Genomic DNA, 13314 nt, shown 5'->3' with positions numbered 1-13314 from the left:
GGCCAAGAACTGAGATCTGGGGTCAGGTAGAAATGCAGAGATCTGCCTTGGCTGCACCACAGAATACACAGGAGGACTGATGGGAGATAACAGAGGCCAGAGGGACCCAAATTCTGATGGATCATGTAAAACATATGTTGAACATTTCTTGGGTGCTTTACTAAAATCACTGGGCTGCTACCGTATAAAAAGGTTAGACTGATATGTTAGGGTCAAGATAAGAGCTGGTTAAGACATGTTGGCTGTCCATGGGAGGAAGAGCATTGCAGAGGAGGAAAGTAGAGCTTTGCTGATCAGAATTAATCTCCTCGTGCCTTGGGGGGAATGTCCATGTCTTTGACCACTCTTGGAGCCATTGGGATGGAAGACTAGCTGCAGGAGTGAGTTCAGGGATAGGAAATGTTCCCTAGCCGTCCTCTAGGAATGCATGTACTGGCCATGTAGCGAAAGGTCATCTTTCATCTTGGCTAGCAGTGCTGACTTGGGGATGAGGGCCAATTTCTTTCTTTATCATGATCTTACTATGTACCTATGACTAGCACCTCTCTGCTCTAAATAAACCATACCCTACAGGTAGCCAACAAGACAGGAGCCTGGTGGAAAATCCCCAAGGTATCTGTAAGGTGGAGACACCTTTCCATCTAAATAATAACGACAAGATTTCGTAGGACAGCTGGAAAGAAGGGGGAGAAATTTTTGCTGTCTAGCTTCTTCAGCCTTTGGTTTCCTGTGTCTTGGCTATATAACCTTTTGCTTACTGCCTCATAATCCCTGATATGTTTAAACCTGGACATGAGCATCATTTTAACAAGAAGTAGAAGGTGACTAGTCCAGATGACTCTACCCACCATACACGGCCACCAGCAGTCGCTCCATCAGGGTCCTCCCCTCTTTCTCACCTCCTGGACACATCTGTGGTTTCAGGGTGGAACCGAGTCTCAGGTAAAGAAAGTGTCCATCAGCTAGTTCTGGTGGAAAAGAACTCACTTGTCAGAACCTGTCAGCTTCCCTGTCTAGGAAAGGCATTCACAGCCTTCCTGTTTCATTTTCTCTTTCACACAAATAAATGTGTTTTTCCTCCTCTCGCCTTCACACAGCCACAATGTGCTGTAAATCAGCGTCAGAGCTCACCTTGCAGGCCAATCCTTGCACAGAAAGATGATGTGTAAGCCTTCACTTTTCATGGAGTTGTTTACCAGCATATTTGGACCTAAAATACAAAACAGGCACATTTGTAGAGATAGGTTCTGTTTGTCACCTCAAGGTGGCTTGGGAAAGTGACCTGGGGAGAGATTTCCTTTGGTCATCTAAAGTGCGACATGATCTTCAAACCGTCTCAAAATACGAACTGATTTTTCAATACGCATCCAATCTGGCTGCTTTGCCAACCTTTTGCTGCTGTTGATTATTCAAAGAAACAAAAATCCTTGCTTCTGCTGAAAGTGAAATGGGTAGCCATTCGTCTGTGGCCTGAAATGAATCTCAATTTAAATGCAGATTTCATTTTGCTTAAGCACTTAGCAACTATTTAATATCTGAGTCTATATTCATCAGTGCTGATGCAAAGCTTGAGATCATTCAGAAACGATGGCACCTGCATGTCTAATTCCCTGCAAGAATATTATTAAAACCAAATCCCTATGAATTCTGCTATGATCAGCTGCAGAGTGACTGTTTCTGTCTCTATTCTTATTGCCCTTGTGCCATCACAGGCCACCACCAGGTCCCCTTTATATTCCTGCTCAGCCTCCTAAGAGGCTCTCAACCCTGAATTTCGTCCTGTCTCCAGTCTCCAATCTACTCTCTAGAATGATCTTAAAATACAAACCTGAGCCAGGTGTGGTGGCGCGCGCCTGTAGTCCCAGCACTTGGGAGGCAGCAGCAGGCAGATCACTGAGTTCAAGGCCAGCCTGGTCTACATAGTGAGTTCCAGGCCAGCTGGGACTGCAGGGAGACCTTTTTTTTTTTTAAAAAAAAAAAAAAAAAAAAAAAAAAAAAAAAAAAAAAACCTGATCCTGTCCCTCTCCAATTTAATAGCTTTCTTTGCTACCAAATAAATTGCAAATCCCTCAAGGCCCTGATGTGACCCAGAAGCCTTTCTCCTCCCTCTCACACTCCCTTCTGTCTCTTTTATACTTACCTTCTGCCTCATCTTCTCTGACCTCTGGGTCATCACACATGCTGATCCCTCTCCCTGGAATTCTCTTCCTCCTTCACCTCCTGGATTGATCATCCAGACATGAGCTAAAATGGTCCTTCCTCAACAAATCCTGCCTTTGATTTTCTAGGTAAAGTTCAGTCTCCCGGTACATATTCATGCAGCACTCTCTGATCTTCTTTTACCATATGGTTCAATTAGAAATCTTCTTCCAGTTACTTTTGAGCTCTGAAAGGGTACAGATCAGCTCTATCCAGTTCGCAGGTGTATCCTGTGTGCATAGCACAGGCTAACACATGGAAGATATTTAATAAACACTGCCTGGCTGCATAGAGCTTTGGGGAAAGTAAGCAGCTACTCTTTTGCTGTAACTGAGCTCTGTTGTCTTTGATCACTCCAGGAGCCACTGGGATTGAAGATCGACTTCAAGAAGGAGTTCCAGATACTGTTGCTGCTCTGCAGGAGGCTGGGATCCAGCTCTGGGTCCTGACAGGCGATAAGCAGGAGACAGCGGTCAATATTGCCTATTCCTGCAAACTGTTAGATCAGACTGACACTGTGTACTCCATTAACACAGAGAATCAGGTAAGGCTAAATACTTCACACTGACATGCATAGCAGCCCCTCAGCCAACAAGACTCTCTTGGGTCTCAGAGGGTTCTAAAAAGCATCCAGCCCAATATCTAATACCTGGTTCCCACATTTGGTTGACTGGTTTCTTTTATATTGCTACTTGTAAGAAAGTTTAAGCACCCTACTTTACAGGTAACAAAGTTGAAATCTACCAGGGCTCAATCTGTTGCCCAGTTTCCCCCTCCTAATGTGTGACAGAACTAAGCCTAGTCCTCTGCTCTCCTATCAAGTTCACTCTGTTCACATATTACTACACTGTTTACTCAGCCTCAGTTGTCAGTTTCTTACCAGTTAAGATTAACCCACCTATTGAAAAGTTTCCACTTAAACTAAAGTTATTCTGAGTTCAACATCAATTTGTCTGTAAAATTGGGTTGCTGCAGAGTGGAATCCTAAGGGGAGTAATATGTGAAGCCAGTAGGTTTTGATGGGATGGGGGAGAGGAAGAAAGAACCAAAGTCCTAAAATAGCCATTTCCAACTAAAATAGTTATGGTTTGCAAAGAGTAAAGATTGGGAGAGTGCTGTGTGAAATCTGAAGAAGTGTTTTCCACACTGTCTTACAAGTTTGTATTCAGGAGGCAACTTCTATTTTCCCAATGCAAATTACAGAAAGTAAAGTTCCCCCATCTTGGCCAAGGAATATGGGAAGTGAGCACTGAGATGTATCTTCTGGTCAAGAGGGAGCAGGGATGGGAGTCAATGGAGGTTGTTGACAAGGGGAACTCTGTACTACAGGGGTGGTGGGAAGAGGAAAGGATGGGGAAGATGGTGAATAAGTGAAATTAGCCAGAGAAGGCAGAGAAGACTCTGAACTCTCCCTGTCCCCCAGCTTTGCTTGAGGCTGCTCTAGATCCCAGAATAGAACTTTGGGAAGATTTAATTTGGTTTTTATGCCATGAAGAAACCAGATACACACATTGTAAAAATGAGGTAGGGGGCGGTTAGGGACATGACCCAAACAGTAAAGTGCTTGCTTCAAAAGTATGTCTCCAAAAACCTACATAAAAAGGTGGGCATCACCTCAAGCTGAAGAGCTACAGGCAATCAGTGGATGATGAAGGAAGGAGTCTGCAAGGACTATCTCACTGAGAGCTTATCTAATCCCAACTGGGCAGCCCTAAGCACGGGTACATAGGCACACATCAACACCATTAAAGGACTCACTGCATTACGTGTGTTTGTGCGTGTATAACAATAATGAAGAGGATTAGAAATTGAGAGTGAGTAGGGGGACATGGGAGAACGTGGCAAGGAAACTGGGATGGAAATAATGCAAAGACAATACTCACATATGAGCCTCTAGAGAGGCTCTATAACTTGCGTTTCCCTTTAAGATACATATAAAAGACATAGTAGACCTTAATCAATTCTTAGTTAATTAGGTGAATTAAAATCTTTGGAAAAATAGCCACTGAATAGATGATTATGTCAAACTTGGGTTTAAATAAACCTAAGACTTAGAATGTATTTCTATACTTTCTGGTTTAACACATTTACATATTGACCACTTGGCCCCAGACTAAGAAGGACTAATCAATCTTACAGGTTTAGGGGGCTCTCGAGTGTAGATAGGTGTGAGGATTCAAGTACCATCTTAGAGGGTCCTGGACAGCTGTGAAGGAATTGACAGTGGTAGAGCTAAGGATTCAGTGACTAAATTCACAGTGACTTCGAGTGTGGCTCGTTATTCCTTAGGAATTTGATTAATCGACAAACATCTTCCATTTCCTATAGGAAGGCATCACATTGCACAGAAACCAGCCTACCCCTCCCTCCTCAATCTGGCTGCCCCACAGGGTTGCAAATATCCACCTTTGAGAATTACCTGGAGGGGAAAGGATTCCTGTAAATGAAATTTCTATCACACAGAATGCAGGCTTCAGCACCATCAAGAGATCCAGTACTACCCTGAGGTTATTTTTGTTTTAAAAATTCACCAGCATTTAGCTTAGTTATAGCACACTCTGTGCAACTAACAGAAAATAAATGATTTTTCCAATTCATCTAAAGGCTGAAAGCATGTTTTATAGTATATACTGCTGTGTGCGTGTGTGTACATGTTTGTGTGTGTGTGCAGGTGCACATGCGTGTGTTTTGAGGCAAAGGTGGGCATGATAGTGCTGGGTCTCTCATAAACCTGGAGCTCACCCTATTGAGCTAGACTGCCTGACCAGCAAGTTCCAAGAATCCTTTTCCATTTCCCAAGTTCTGGGATTACAGACTCAGCACTGCCATGCCCACTTTTTAAAAATTTTGCATTTTCTTTATTTTGGAGAATTTCATACATGAGTATTGTCTTTGCATTATTTCCATCCCAGTTTCCCTGCCACATTCTCCCGTGTCCCCCTACTCTTCCTACTCCTTTAGAACATGATATGGTCCAAATAACAGCTTCTGTAAGTATGGACTAAAGAGGCTTATTTAAAGAAAAAAAAAGATTCACAGGAGTTAAGACTAAAGAGGCTTATTTAAAGAAAAAAAAAAGATTCACAGGAGTTAAAAAGATGGAGGAGTGTAATTAGTTCCAAAATCTGATTTTATCTTTAATATAATTAAAAGTGATAGAAAATAATTGCTAAATAAAAATGACTTCCTCCCTGTGTTTCAAAGTAAACACCGTTTTTAAAAATCACAAGAACTGGTGTGGCAGTAGATCACCTGTAACTGAAGCACTCAGGAAGGGAAGCAGGAGGATCACAAATTCAAGGCCAAGCTACATACAAGATTATCTCAAAGAAACAAAAATAAAAACTACTAAGGACAGGGTGGAGAGGTGGCTCAGCAGTTAAGAGCACTGACTGCTCTTACAGAAGACCCAGGTTTGGTTCCTAGCACCCACGTGGCAGCTAACACCTGTCTTTAACCCCAGTTCTAGGGGATCTGATGCCCACATCTACCCTTTCTGGGCATCACATGCACAGGTGTACTCATATACATGCAGGTAAAACATTCATACACACAAATAAAAAAAATTAATTTTAAATAAATAAGGACATTCTTTTAATCTATAAGACTTTCACATTCATAATCCATTCAAACTAGTATGAAAAACATTTCATAGCACAGTTGTTAGGATTCTCTATGGAACAGAGAAATAGATAAACACAGGATAAAGGTATCCTTTGCAAATTAGGAGGCCACAGTTTAAGAAGTAATAATCCTGCCTTACTACTATGTTTGGTTGACGGGTAAATTACTAGAGAACTTATTATTTTAATTTTCTCATCTCTAAATCAAGATCAGAAATTCTATAAAAATGTGTAAAGGAGCAACAGAGAGCTTGAGTGACCTATACGAAATAGAAACCATCATATTTTACCACCATGAAATATTGTCAGTGTCTACCATTATGATAGTATTACAGTTGTTATCCTACATCAGCCTTTTTTTTTTCATCAGTTCCCATCCTCCTGAGCTGTTTCCACTAATATTCCCAATCACCATCTCCTATTCTGGCCATTAATTTGGTTCAAAATTAAAATGGTTTTATGTGACTTAAAATACTGCAGAGAAATATGAAAATTGGAGAATTCCTAAATCTCTATGGTGATATTTTAATAATTATCTTACCATAAAAAGGGTGAAATGTTAACATACACTTCCACAGTTGCTTACTAATACTATATGATATGATGCTCTATAGGAAACCTGTGAATCCATCCTTAACTGTGCATTGGAAGAGGTAAAGCAATTCCATGAACCACAGAATCCAGATCGCAAGTTCTGTGGGTACCACATACCATCTACGACACCATCTGTTAACTCAAGAACTACGATTCCTGAAGTTGGACTGGTCATTGATGGGAAGACATTGAATGCAATTTTCCAGGGAAAGCTGGAAAGGAAGTTTCTGGAGTTAACCCAGTACTGTCGGTCCATCCTGTGTTGCCGCTCCACCCCACTCCAGAAAAGTATGATTGTCAAGTTGGTGCGAGACAAGTTGAGCGTCATGACTCTTTCCATAGGTACTGATCATGCTGTTTTGTGGGTGGGATCTTGGGAGGGATAATCTGACAGAAGGCCTGGGCCAGAAGTGGAGGCTCAGCTGTGAAAGCCAACATGCTTAGGCTGCAGGTCATTATTGTGGTTAAAAATCACAATTGAGGGGCTGGAGAGATGGCTCAGCAGTTAAGAGCACTGGTTGTTCTTGCAGAAGACCCAGGTTCGAATCCCAGCACCCACATGGCCGTTAACAACTGTCCATAACTCCAGTTCCAGGGGATCCAATGGCCTCTTCTGTCCTCCACGGGCATTGCATGACACAGGTGCACTTACTTACATGCAGGCATAACACTCTTATGCATAAAATAAAAATAAATTTTTTTTTAAAAATTATGGTTGAGATGTTGCAGCTAGGCAGTGAAGCAGAGAACGGGACAGTGGATCAAAGCTCTTAGCTCTAGAAGATCAGCTAAATAAAAAATCAGAACTCAGATAAAGGTCAATGGCAACAGAAGCCAAGAACTCAGCATGAATGTAGCTCAGGAAATGTTGCTACCAGAAATACACAATCAAGACAGCTACATGCTAAGATACAGACCAGTTCCCTTCCAGAGCTTTACCAATGGCAATGCTTCAAGTGTCTATAGATTTGATATTCTTCTGAGGGTTGAGGGCTGATAGGGAGATTTCAAAACCGCGGATTCTCTCATTTTAATTTTGTATTTGAGTTTCTAAATCCAAGGCCGGCACAGAGGACATCCTCAATCGATGCTGACTGGTTGGTTGATGCTGAATTGCTTAGAGGAGCACGAGTTTTAATCACATCAAAGCACAGAAAATAAAAAACTGATCACAGAATAGCACCCAGGGATGGCCAGGCCTGGTTTGCAAGAATCTTCATGCTCCGGTCTCCACTAACACTCTTTCATGGCCACCTTCCCCTCACCAGCATTTGGCTCCTCATGTTCCGCCTAGATGAAACTGCTTGCTTTTCTCCATGTTCCTTCCTCCCTGCCCCCATCTCTGCTAGACCTTTGCATGAGCCATGTCCTTTGAAAAATCCCCCTGTTTCCACTCCTACTTCACTTGCCTTTCTCTGGGATTCCCATTCCAGTCACACCCACTGTACACAGGTCCAAGTTCTGTTGTACCATCCGTGACTGCCTCTGCAATAGAATGCAAGTTCCTGGACATACAGGGACAGGGTCTATTTCATTCACTGTTTGATCCCATGCTCAACACATACCATGCACATAGTAAACACAGCCACCACCGCCCCTCACACATCAACCACACACATTCGCCGTCAATGCTTCGCTTTCTGTGGTTTTAGTCACCTACAGCCGCTGAGGTCTGAAAGTGATAAATGGAAAGTTATAGAAACAGATGATTCTTAAGCTTAATTGTTGTATTATAGTATATTGTTCTAATTTACTATAATATTCCATTATTTTGTTGTTAATCTTTTATTGGGCCCAATTTATGAATTGATCATTATAAATGTACATACGCAAAAAACAGTCTGTAGGGTTCAGCACTATCTGTGGTTTCAGATATTAAGCAGAGATCTTGGGAGATATCCCTCCTTGGTAAGGATGAACTACATTGCTTCCACTTAGAGACATTTCTGCAGATGGTACCAGCCTCTCGTCTTCCTTCTGTAGTGTTTCAGAGATCTAGTAAATACCATGTTCCCCCCTCCCCAGTCTTCATGTGTAATATAAAAACTAAATTTTAAAACTGGTTAGGCATATACCTTTAATCCCAGCACTCTGGAGGCAGAGGCAGAGCCAGAAGGATCTCTGTGAGATAAAGGCCAGCCTGGTCTACATAGTGAGTTCTGGGGTTACAGGGAGACCCTGTCTCATAAAACCAAAGCCAGAGGGACAAGATACCTACTGCTAGTTGATGCATTCTAAACATGATGGGGAAGATATGCCAGTATCTCCATAGTATGGTATGGTAGTCTAATGAAATCTTCATAATGACAAAACCAGCTGATAGGGCAGGGGATGAAGAGCTACAGATAACCAGTGGATGATGAGAGAGGAAGAATCAGTTTCCTCCAGGGACTAGCTGCCTCAGAGGGTTATCTAAACCCAGACGGGCAGCTCTAAACCCAGGTAAACACGAGTACGACTATGTGGACTCAGTGCGCTGTGTATGTGTGTTTATAAATGTATGTATGTATATATAACAATAATAAAGATGATGACAAAAGATGATTAGAGGAAGTGGGAACATGGGAGGAGTTGGTGGGAAACTGGGAGGGATGAGAATAATGCAGAGGAAATACTTATGTATGAAATTCTCAAAAAAGTCAATTTTTTAAAAAAAACCTGGGAGGACCAGGCATGGTAGCACACACTTATAATCCAGAAGTTGGGAAATAGAGGCAGGAGGATCCTTACCAACAGAGAGCTTTAGGACAGTCTGGGATACATGAGATTCTGTTTTTAAAAAAGGAGTGGGAGCAGATCCTTAGCAACTACCCTCTACTTTGATACATGAATTATCCTCCTCGGTAATTCAGACACAAAACAGGCAATAATGCAGCACAGATTCTCTGAGGTCAGAGATTGGCTTCACTCCCATAGCAATAGTAACAAAACCAACAGTGCAAAAAATGGCGTGACTCCACACCTCTACTTCTCCTGTTCTGCAACAGAAGATGCTAAAGGTTAGATTTATTCCGCATGGAAGAATTAAAAGTATGCATTGCTAGGCTATCAAAAAAGAATCATTATTATAATAATAAACTCTACCTATAAAGACAAATGCTAGATTCTTTTTTTAATATTTTATTATCTTTATTTTATGTGTACAAGTGTATTGCCTACATGTATGTGAGTGCACCCGTGTCGTGCAATGCCGCAGAGGTCAGAAGAGGGCTTTGGATTCCCCTGAAACTGGAATTAAGGACAGTTCGTAGCTGGAAATTGAACCCAGGTCCTCTGCCAAAAGCAGTCAATGCTCTTAACCACTGAGCCATCTCTCCAGCCCCTAGATTCTTTTTTTAAGTTCTTTTTTATTTTATGTATATGCATGTATTGCCTGTATGTAGGTAAATGCACCTGTGTTGTGCAATGCCTGCAGAGGACAGAAGAGGCTGTCAGATCCCCTGGAACTGGAGTTAGACAGTTGTTAACTGCCATGTGGGTGCTGGGATTTAAACCCTGGTTCTGTGCAAGAACAGCCAGTGTTCTTAACCTCTGAGCCATCTCTCCAGCCCCAAATATTAGATTCTTAATTGGCACATAATTGTATAAACCTATGGGGTACACTATTGATGGTAACATTTTAAAGTTAAGTATACTTGTTGCTAAGTGAGAATTATTCTCTCTCTCAGTTCCGTATTTTCAATGATAAATAATGTAAACTTAATTGCAGCTTATTCTGAGATGCTACTAGGGAAAAAAAAGGGGGCCAGGAGAATACAGTCAACATAGTGTATAATAAGGTCAGCAAACCACAGCCCACAGGCTAAAACAAGCACACTACATGGTTTTGAATGAAAGCTAATAATAATTTCTATATTTTTAAATGTAAATGTTGTAGCTATAAGCTTCTCAGCAGTAACAATTTTATTTTGCTTTGTGGCTTGAGAAGTCTGAAATATTTATTATCTGCCCTTTAGTTTGCCGAGCTTTGACTTAAAAACTGAAGCATTAAGGGAGAATCAGGCTCTGCAAAGAGCTGACTGTACTCAGAGATAAGTAGAGAGCGGTATGTGGCTACTTATACCGAATTTCTCCAGCCACACTTCAGTAGCCATAATATGGCAGCAGTTTCTATATTGGACAGTATAGATACAGAGTATTCATCTTATCACAGGAAGATATTTAACATCCTGGTATAGGAGGGTGTGTGTGTGTGTGTGTGTGTGTGTGTGTGTGTGTGTATGTGTGTGTGTGTGGTATTTAATGGCCTTACCTCCAGTTTCCTTAAATAATTCAGTTCACTTCTGGGCATCATTCAATCTCTGATGATTTTGCTGTCCAAACAGTCCAGTTACTTTGATAAAGTAGAGATTCAAATCACACAAAGCTAAAGAAGGGTGTTGGTGCTTGTGTTAGTCTGTTTGTCACCATGATTAAGTATCTGTTATAAACAGTTTAAATGGAAGAACTGTTTTGTTGGTGTCAGTCCACAATTGGATGGCTGCGCTGCTCTCTCCTAAAGTGAGGCAGAGCGTCTTGGTGGATACATTAAGATTGAGACTCCATGGCAGGGTGCTTGCCTAGCATCTGTGAGGACCTAGGTTCTGTCTCTAGTACCACATACACAGAAAACTCATGGTAGTGGGAATGTAGAGAAACGGAGCTGCTTATCTCATGGCAACTGCGTGAGAGACAGGCAGGAACTGGCCTGGGAGACATGCCCAAGTCACCCATTCCCTCCAACCAGCCCCCTCCAACCAGCCCCCAATAATCCCATCAAATTATGAATCTATCAGTAGATTGATGCAGTGATAAAGTCACAGCCTCCATGACCTAATCAGTTCTCAGTGATTGGATCCAACTAGGGACCCAGCCATCAACATGTGAGTCTTTTAGGGGACACTTCGCATCAAAGCCATAAGAGCCCTATAATTGGAAAGATCCGAGTTCCAGTTCTCCTGCGTCTCTTCACTAGATAGAATTGCTCTTGCCAAGTCTCTATATTGGTCAAATTGCAAATTTTCTCATCAGTAAAATCCATTTTAGCACCAGAAAAGGCCTTTTTTATAAACTGTAAAGGATTACTCATAACTCCCTTGATCACCACTGAGGAAAAAAATAAGAAATACTCATTGAGTGATAAGGATAAAAGTAGGTCTTCTTGTTCATGGACAACACTTAGACTTTCAACTGAAATACTCTAGCAGTGACATCCTATGGGACTATATAGAGACACATTAAAAGGATTCAACTGGGTGCAAATGGGGCACTCTGAGCCAGCTCATCACTGAACAGTTGGACTAGGAATAAAGACATCACATATCTCTCTTTCAGGTGATGGAGCAAATGATGTAAGCATGATCCAAGCAGCTGACATTGGCATTGGAATATCTGGGCAGGAAGGCATGCAGGTATTGTGCCCTTCAACTGGTCTGCTCTCTGCCCTTCTTTATCCTTACTGGAGATTTGAGAAACATTCCACAGTGCTCAAGGGACTCTCCTTTGAACTTTATAGAATTCCTAACTGAAAGTCGGGGGTTTTCCATGGCTCCATGAGCTCCATCACCACATCCCACTGCTCAGTCCTTCAACAGTAGAGATCAAATATGTTTGATTTTTTACAAAAGGCAATGAGAGCTGTATTCCATTCTATTCTTTACTTATTTATTGAGACAAGGTGTCACTATGTAATCCCAGCTGGCCTGGAACTAGATGTGTAGACGAGGCTGGCCTCAAACTCACAGAGATCTGCCTGCCTCTGATTCCCCTGAGTGCTAGATATTCTAAGGCTGAAAAGCACCCAAAATAGAAGCCTTTGATTACACACATCCTTCCTTCGGCCTCCATAAGGAATGACTGACAGACAGAGGACATTTGAAAGCATTTTATTGACACAAATTATTTGATACACTTTCATAGTATACATAATTCATTCAAAATTCAGCTTGTTCAAGCTTACTAAAGTAAGATGCTTTTCTTTCCCACTTAAAACAGACCCCATTTTGTTATTTTGAACCATCAATGATTGTAGTCTCACCACCAGGGAAGATGTTGCACAAAGTTGTTGCTGAGAATCAGAAGCGGCCACAGAACAGTCCTGTCACCTTTTGGGCACTTACCCCATGCCAGCAATGATATTTCACATTTATTATGCATATTATCTCATGGAATTTATTTACTAATCACTACGAACATTGTGTTTTAGGGATTGTCATTTCATTTTTCAGTTAGGGAAATGGAGGCTCCAAAAGTGAAAATAACCTGGAAAAGTATCAGACCAAGATTTCTAACCAGGCATGTCCAAACATGTTTATTTTTATAGCATTTTATTACTTCTACTTTTATGTATATGAGTATATTGCCTGCATATGTGTAAGTACACCTGTCTCATACAATGTCCATGGCGGTCAGAAAAGGGCATCGGATCCCCTGGAACTGGAGTTATGGATGGTCATTAGCAGCCATGTGGGTATTGGGAATCGAACCCAGGTCCTCTGGAAGAGCAGTCGGTGCTCTTAACCACTGAGTCATCTCTCCAGCCCCAAAACCTCATATTCTTAAAAGTTCCTCTAGAGTGTGTCTTATTATGAATAATCCCAAAGGCAGACAAGATGGCACCACATAAATGAACTACCGCACATCAGTACCGTTGTTGAATGATTCCAATGGCCTGCTTAGGTGACCGAGGGTATTCGGGGGTTTGAGAATCACCTGCTGGAAGCTACAGTTCTCTGGTTCATCCCTAAAACAGAGCCTGCACTGGGCCTTAACAAAAGCCTGCCAGACAAATAGTTGGAAAAAATGGATCAAACTAGAGTGCTGGTCCCTTCTGGCTTGCCTTTCTTGGATTCTGGTAACATTTAGGTTTCTAAGAAGAGAGGCAGAGATGTCAGAATCCAAAGGTCTACCCAAGAGTGGC

The 13314-nt window shown here is 41.7% G+C and overlaps 1 protein-coding gene across 2 annotated transcripts in view; it reads left to right on the top strand.

The window, feature by feature from the left end:
• The window catches only part of Atp10b (ATPase phospholipid transporting 10B (putative)), a 270605-nt gene that overhangs the window by 236424 nt on the left and 20867 nt on the right, over positions 1 to 13314 (top strand). For both annotated transcript variants that reach the window (XM_029557944.1, XM_017795231.2), the window contains 3 exons: positions 2559 to 2743; positions 6437 to 6758; positions 11730 to 11806. In XM_029557944.1, coding sequence (XP_029413804.1) covers positions 2559 to 2743; positions 6437 to 6758; positions 11730 to 11806 — 584 coding nt within the window. The remainder of the gene's footprint in view (positions 1 to 2558; positions 2744 to 6436; positions 6759 to 11729; positions 11807 to 13314) is intronic.

The sequence above is a fragment of the Nannospalax galili genome, unplaced genomic scaffold (assembly GCF_000622305.1).
Source record: "Nannospalax galili isolate Female #2095 unplaced genomic scaffold, S.galili_v1.0 scaffold667, whole genome shotgun sequence".
NCBI classification, from domain to species: Eukaryota; Metazoa; Chordata; class Mammalia; order Rodentia; family Spalacidae; genus Nannospalax; species Nannospalax galili.
The sequence above is the reverse complement of the archived record's forward strand: the minus strand, read 5'-3'. Positions and strand labels throughout refer to the sequence as shown.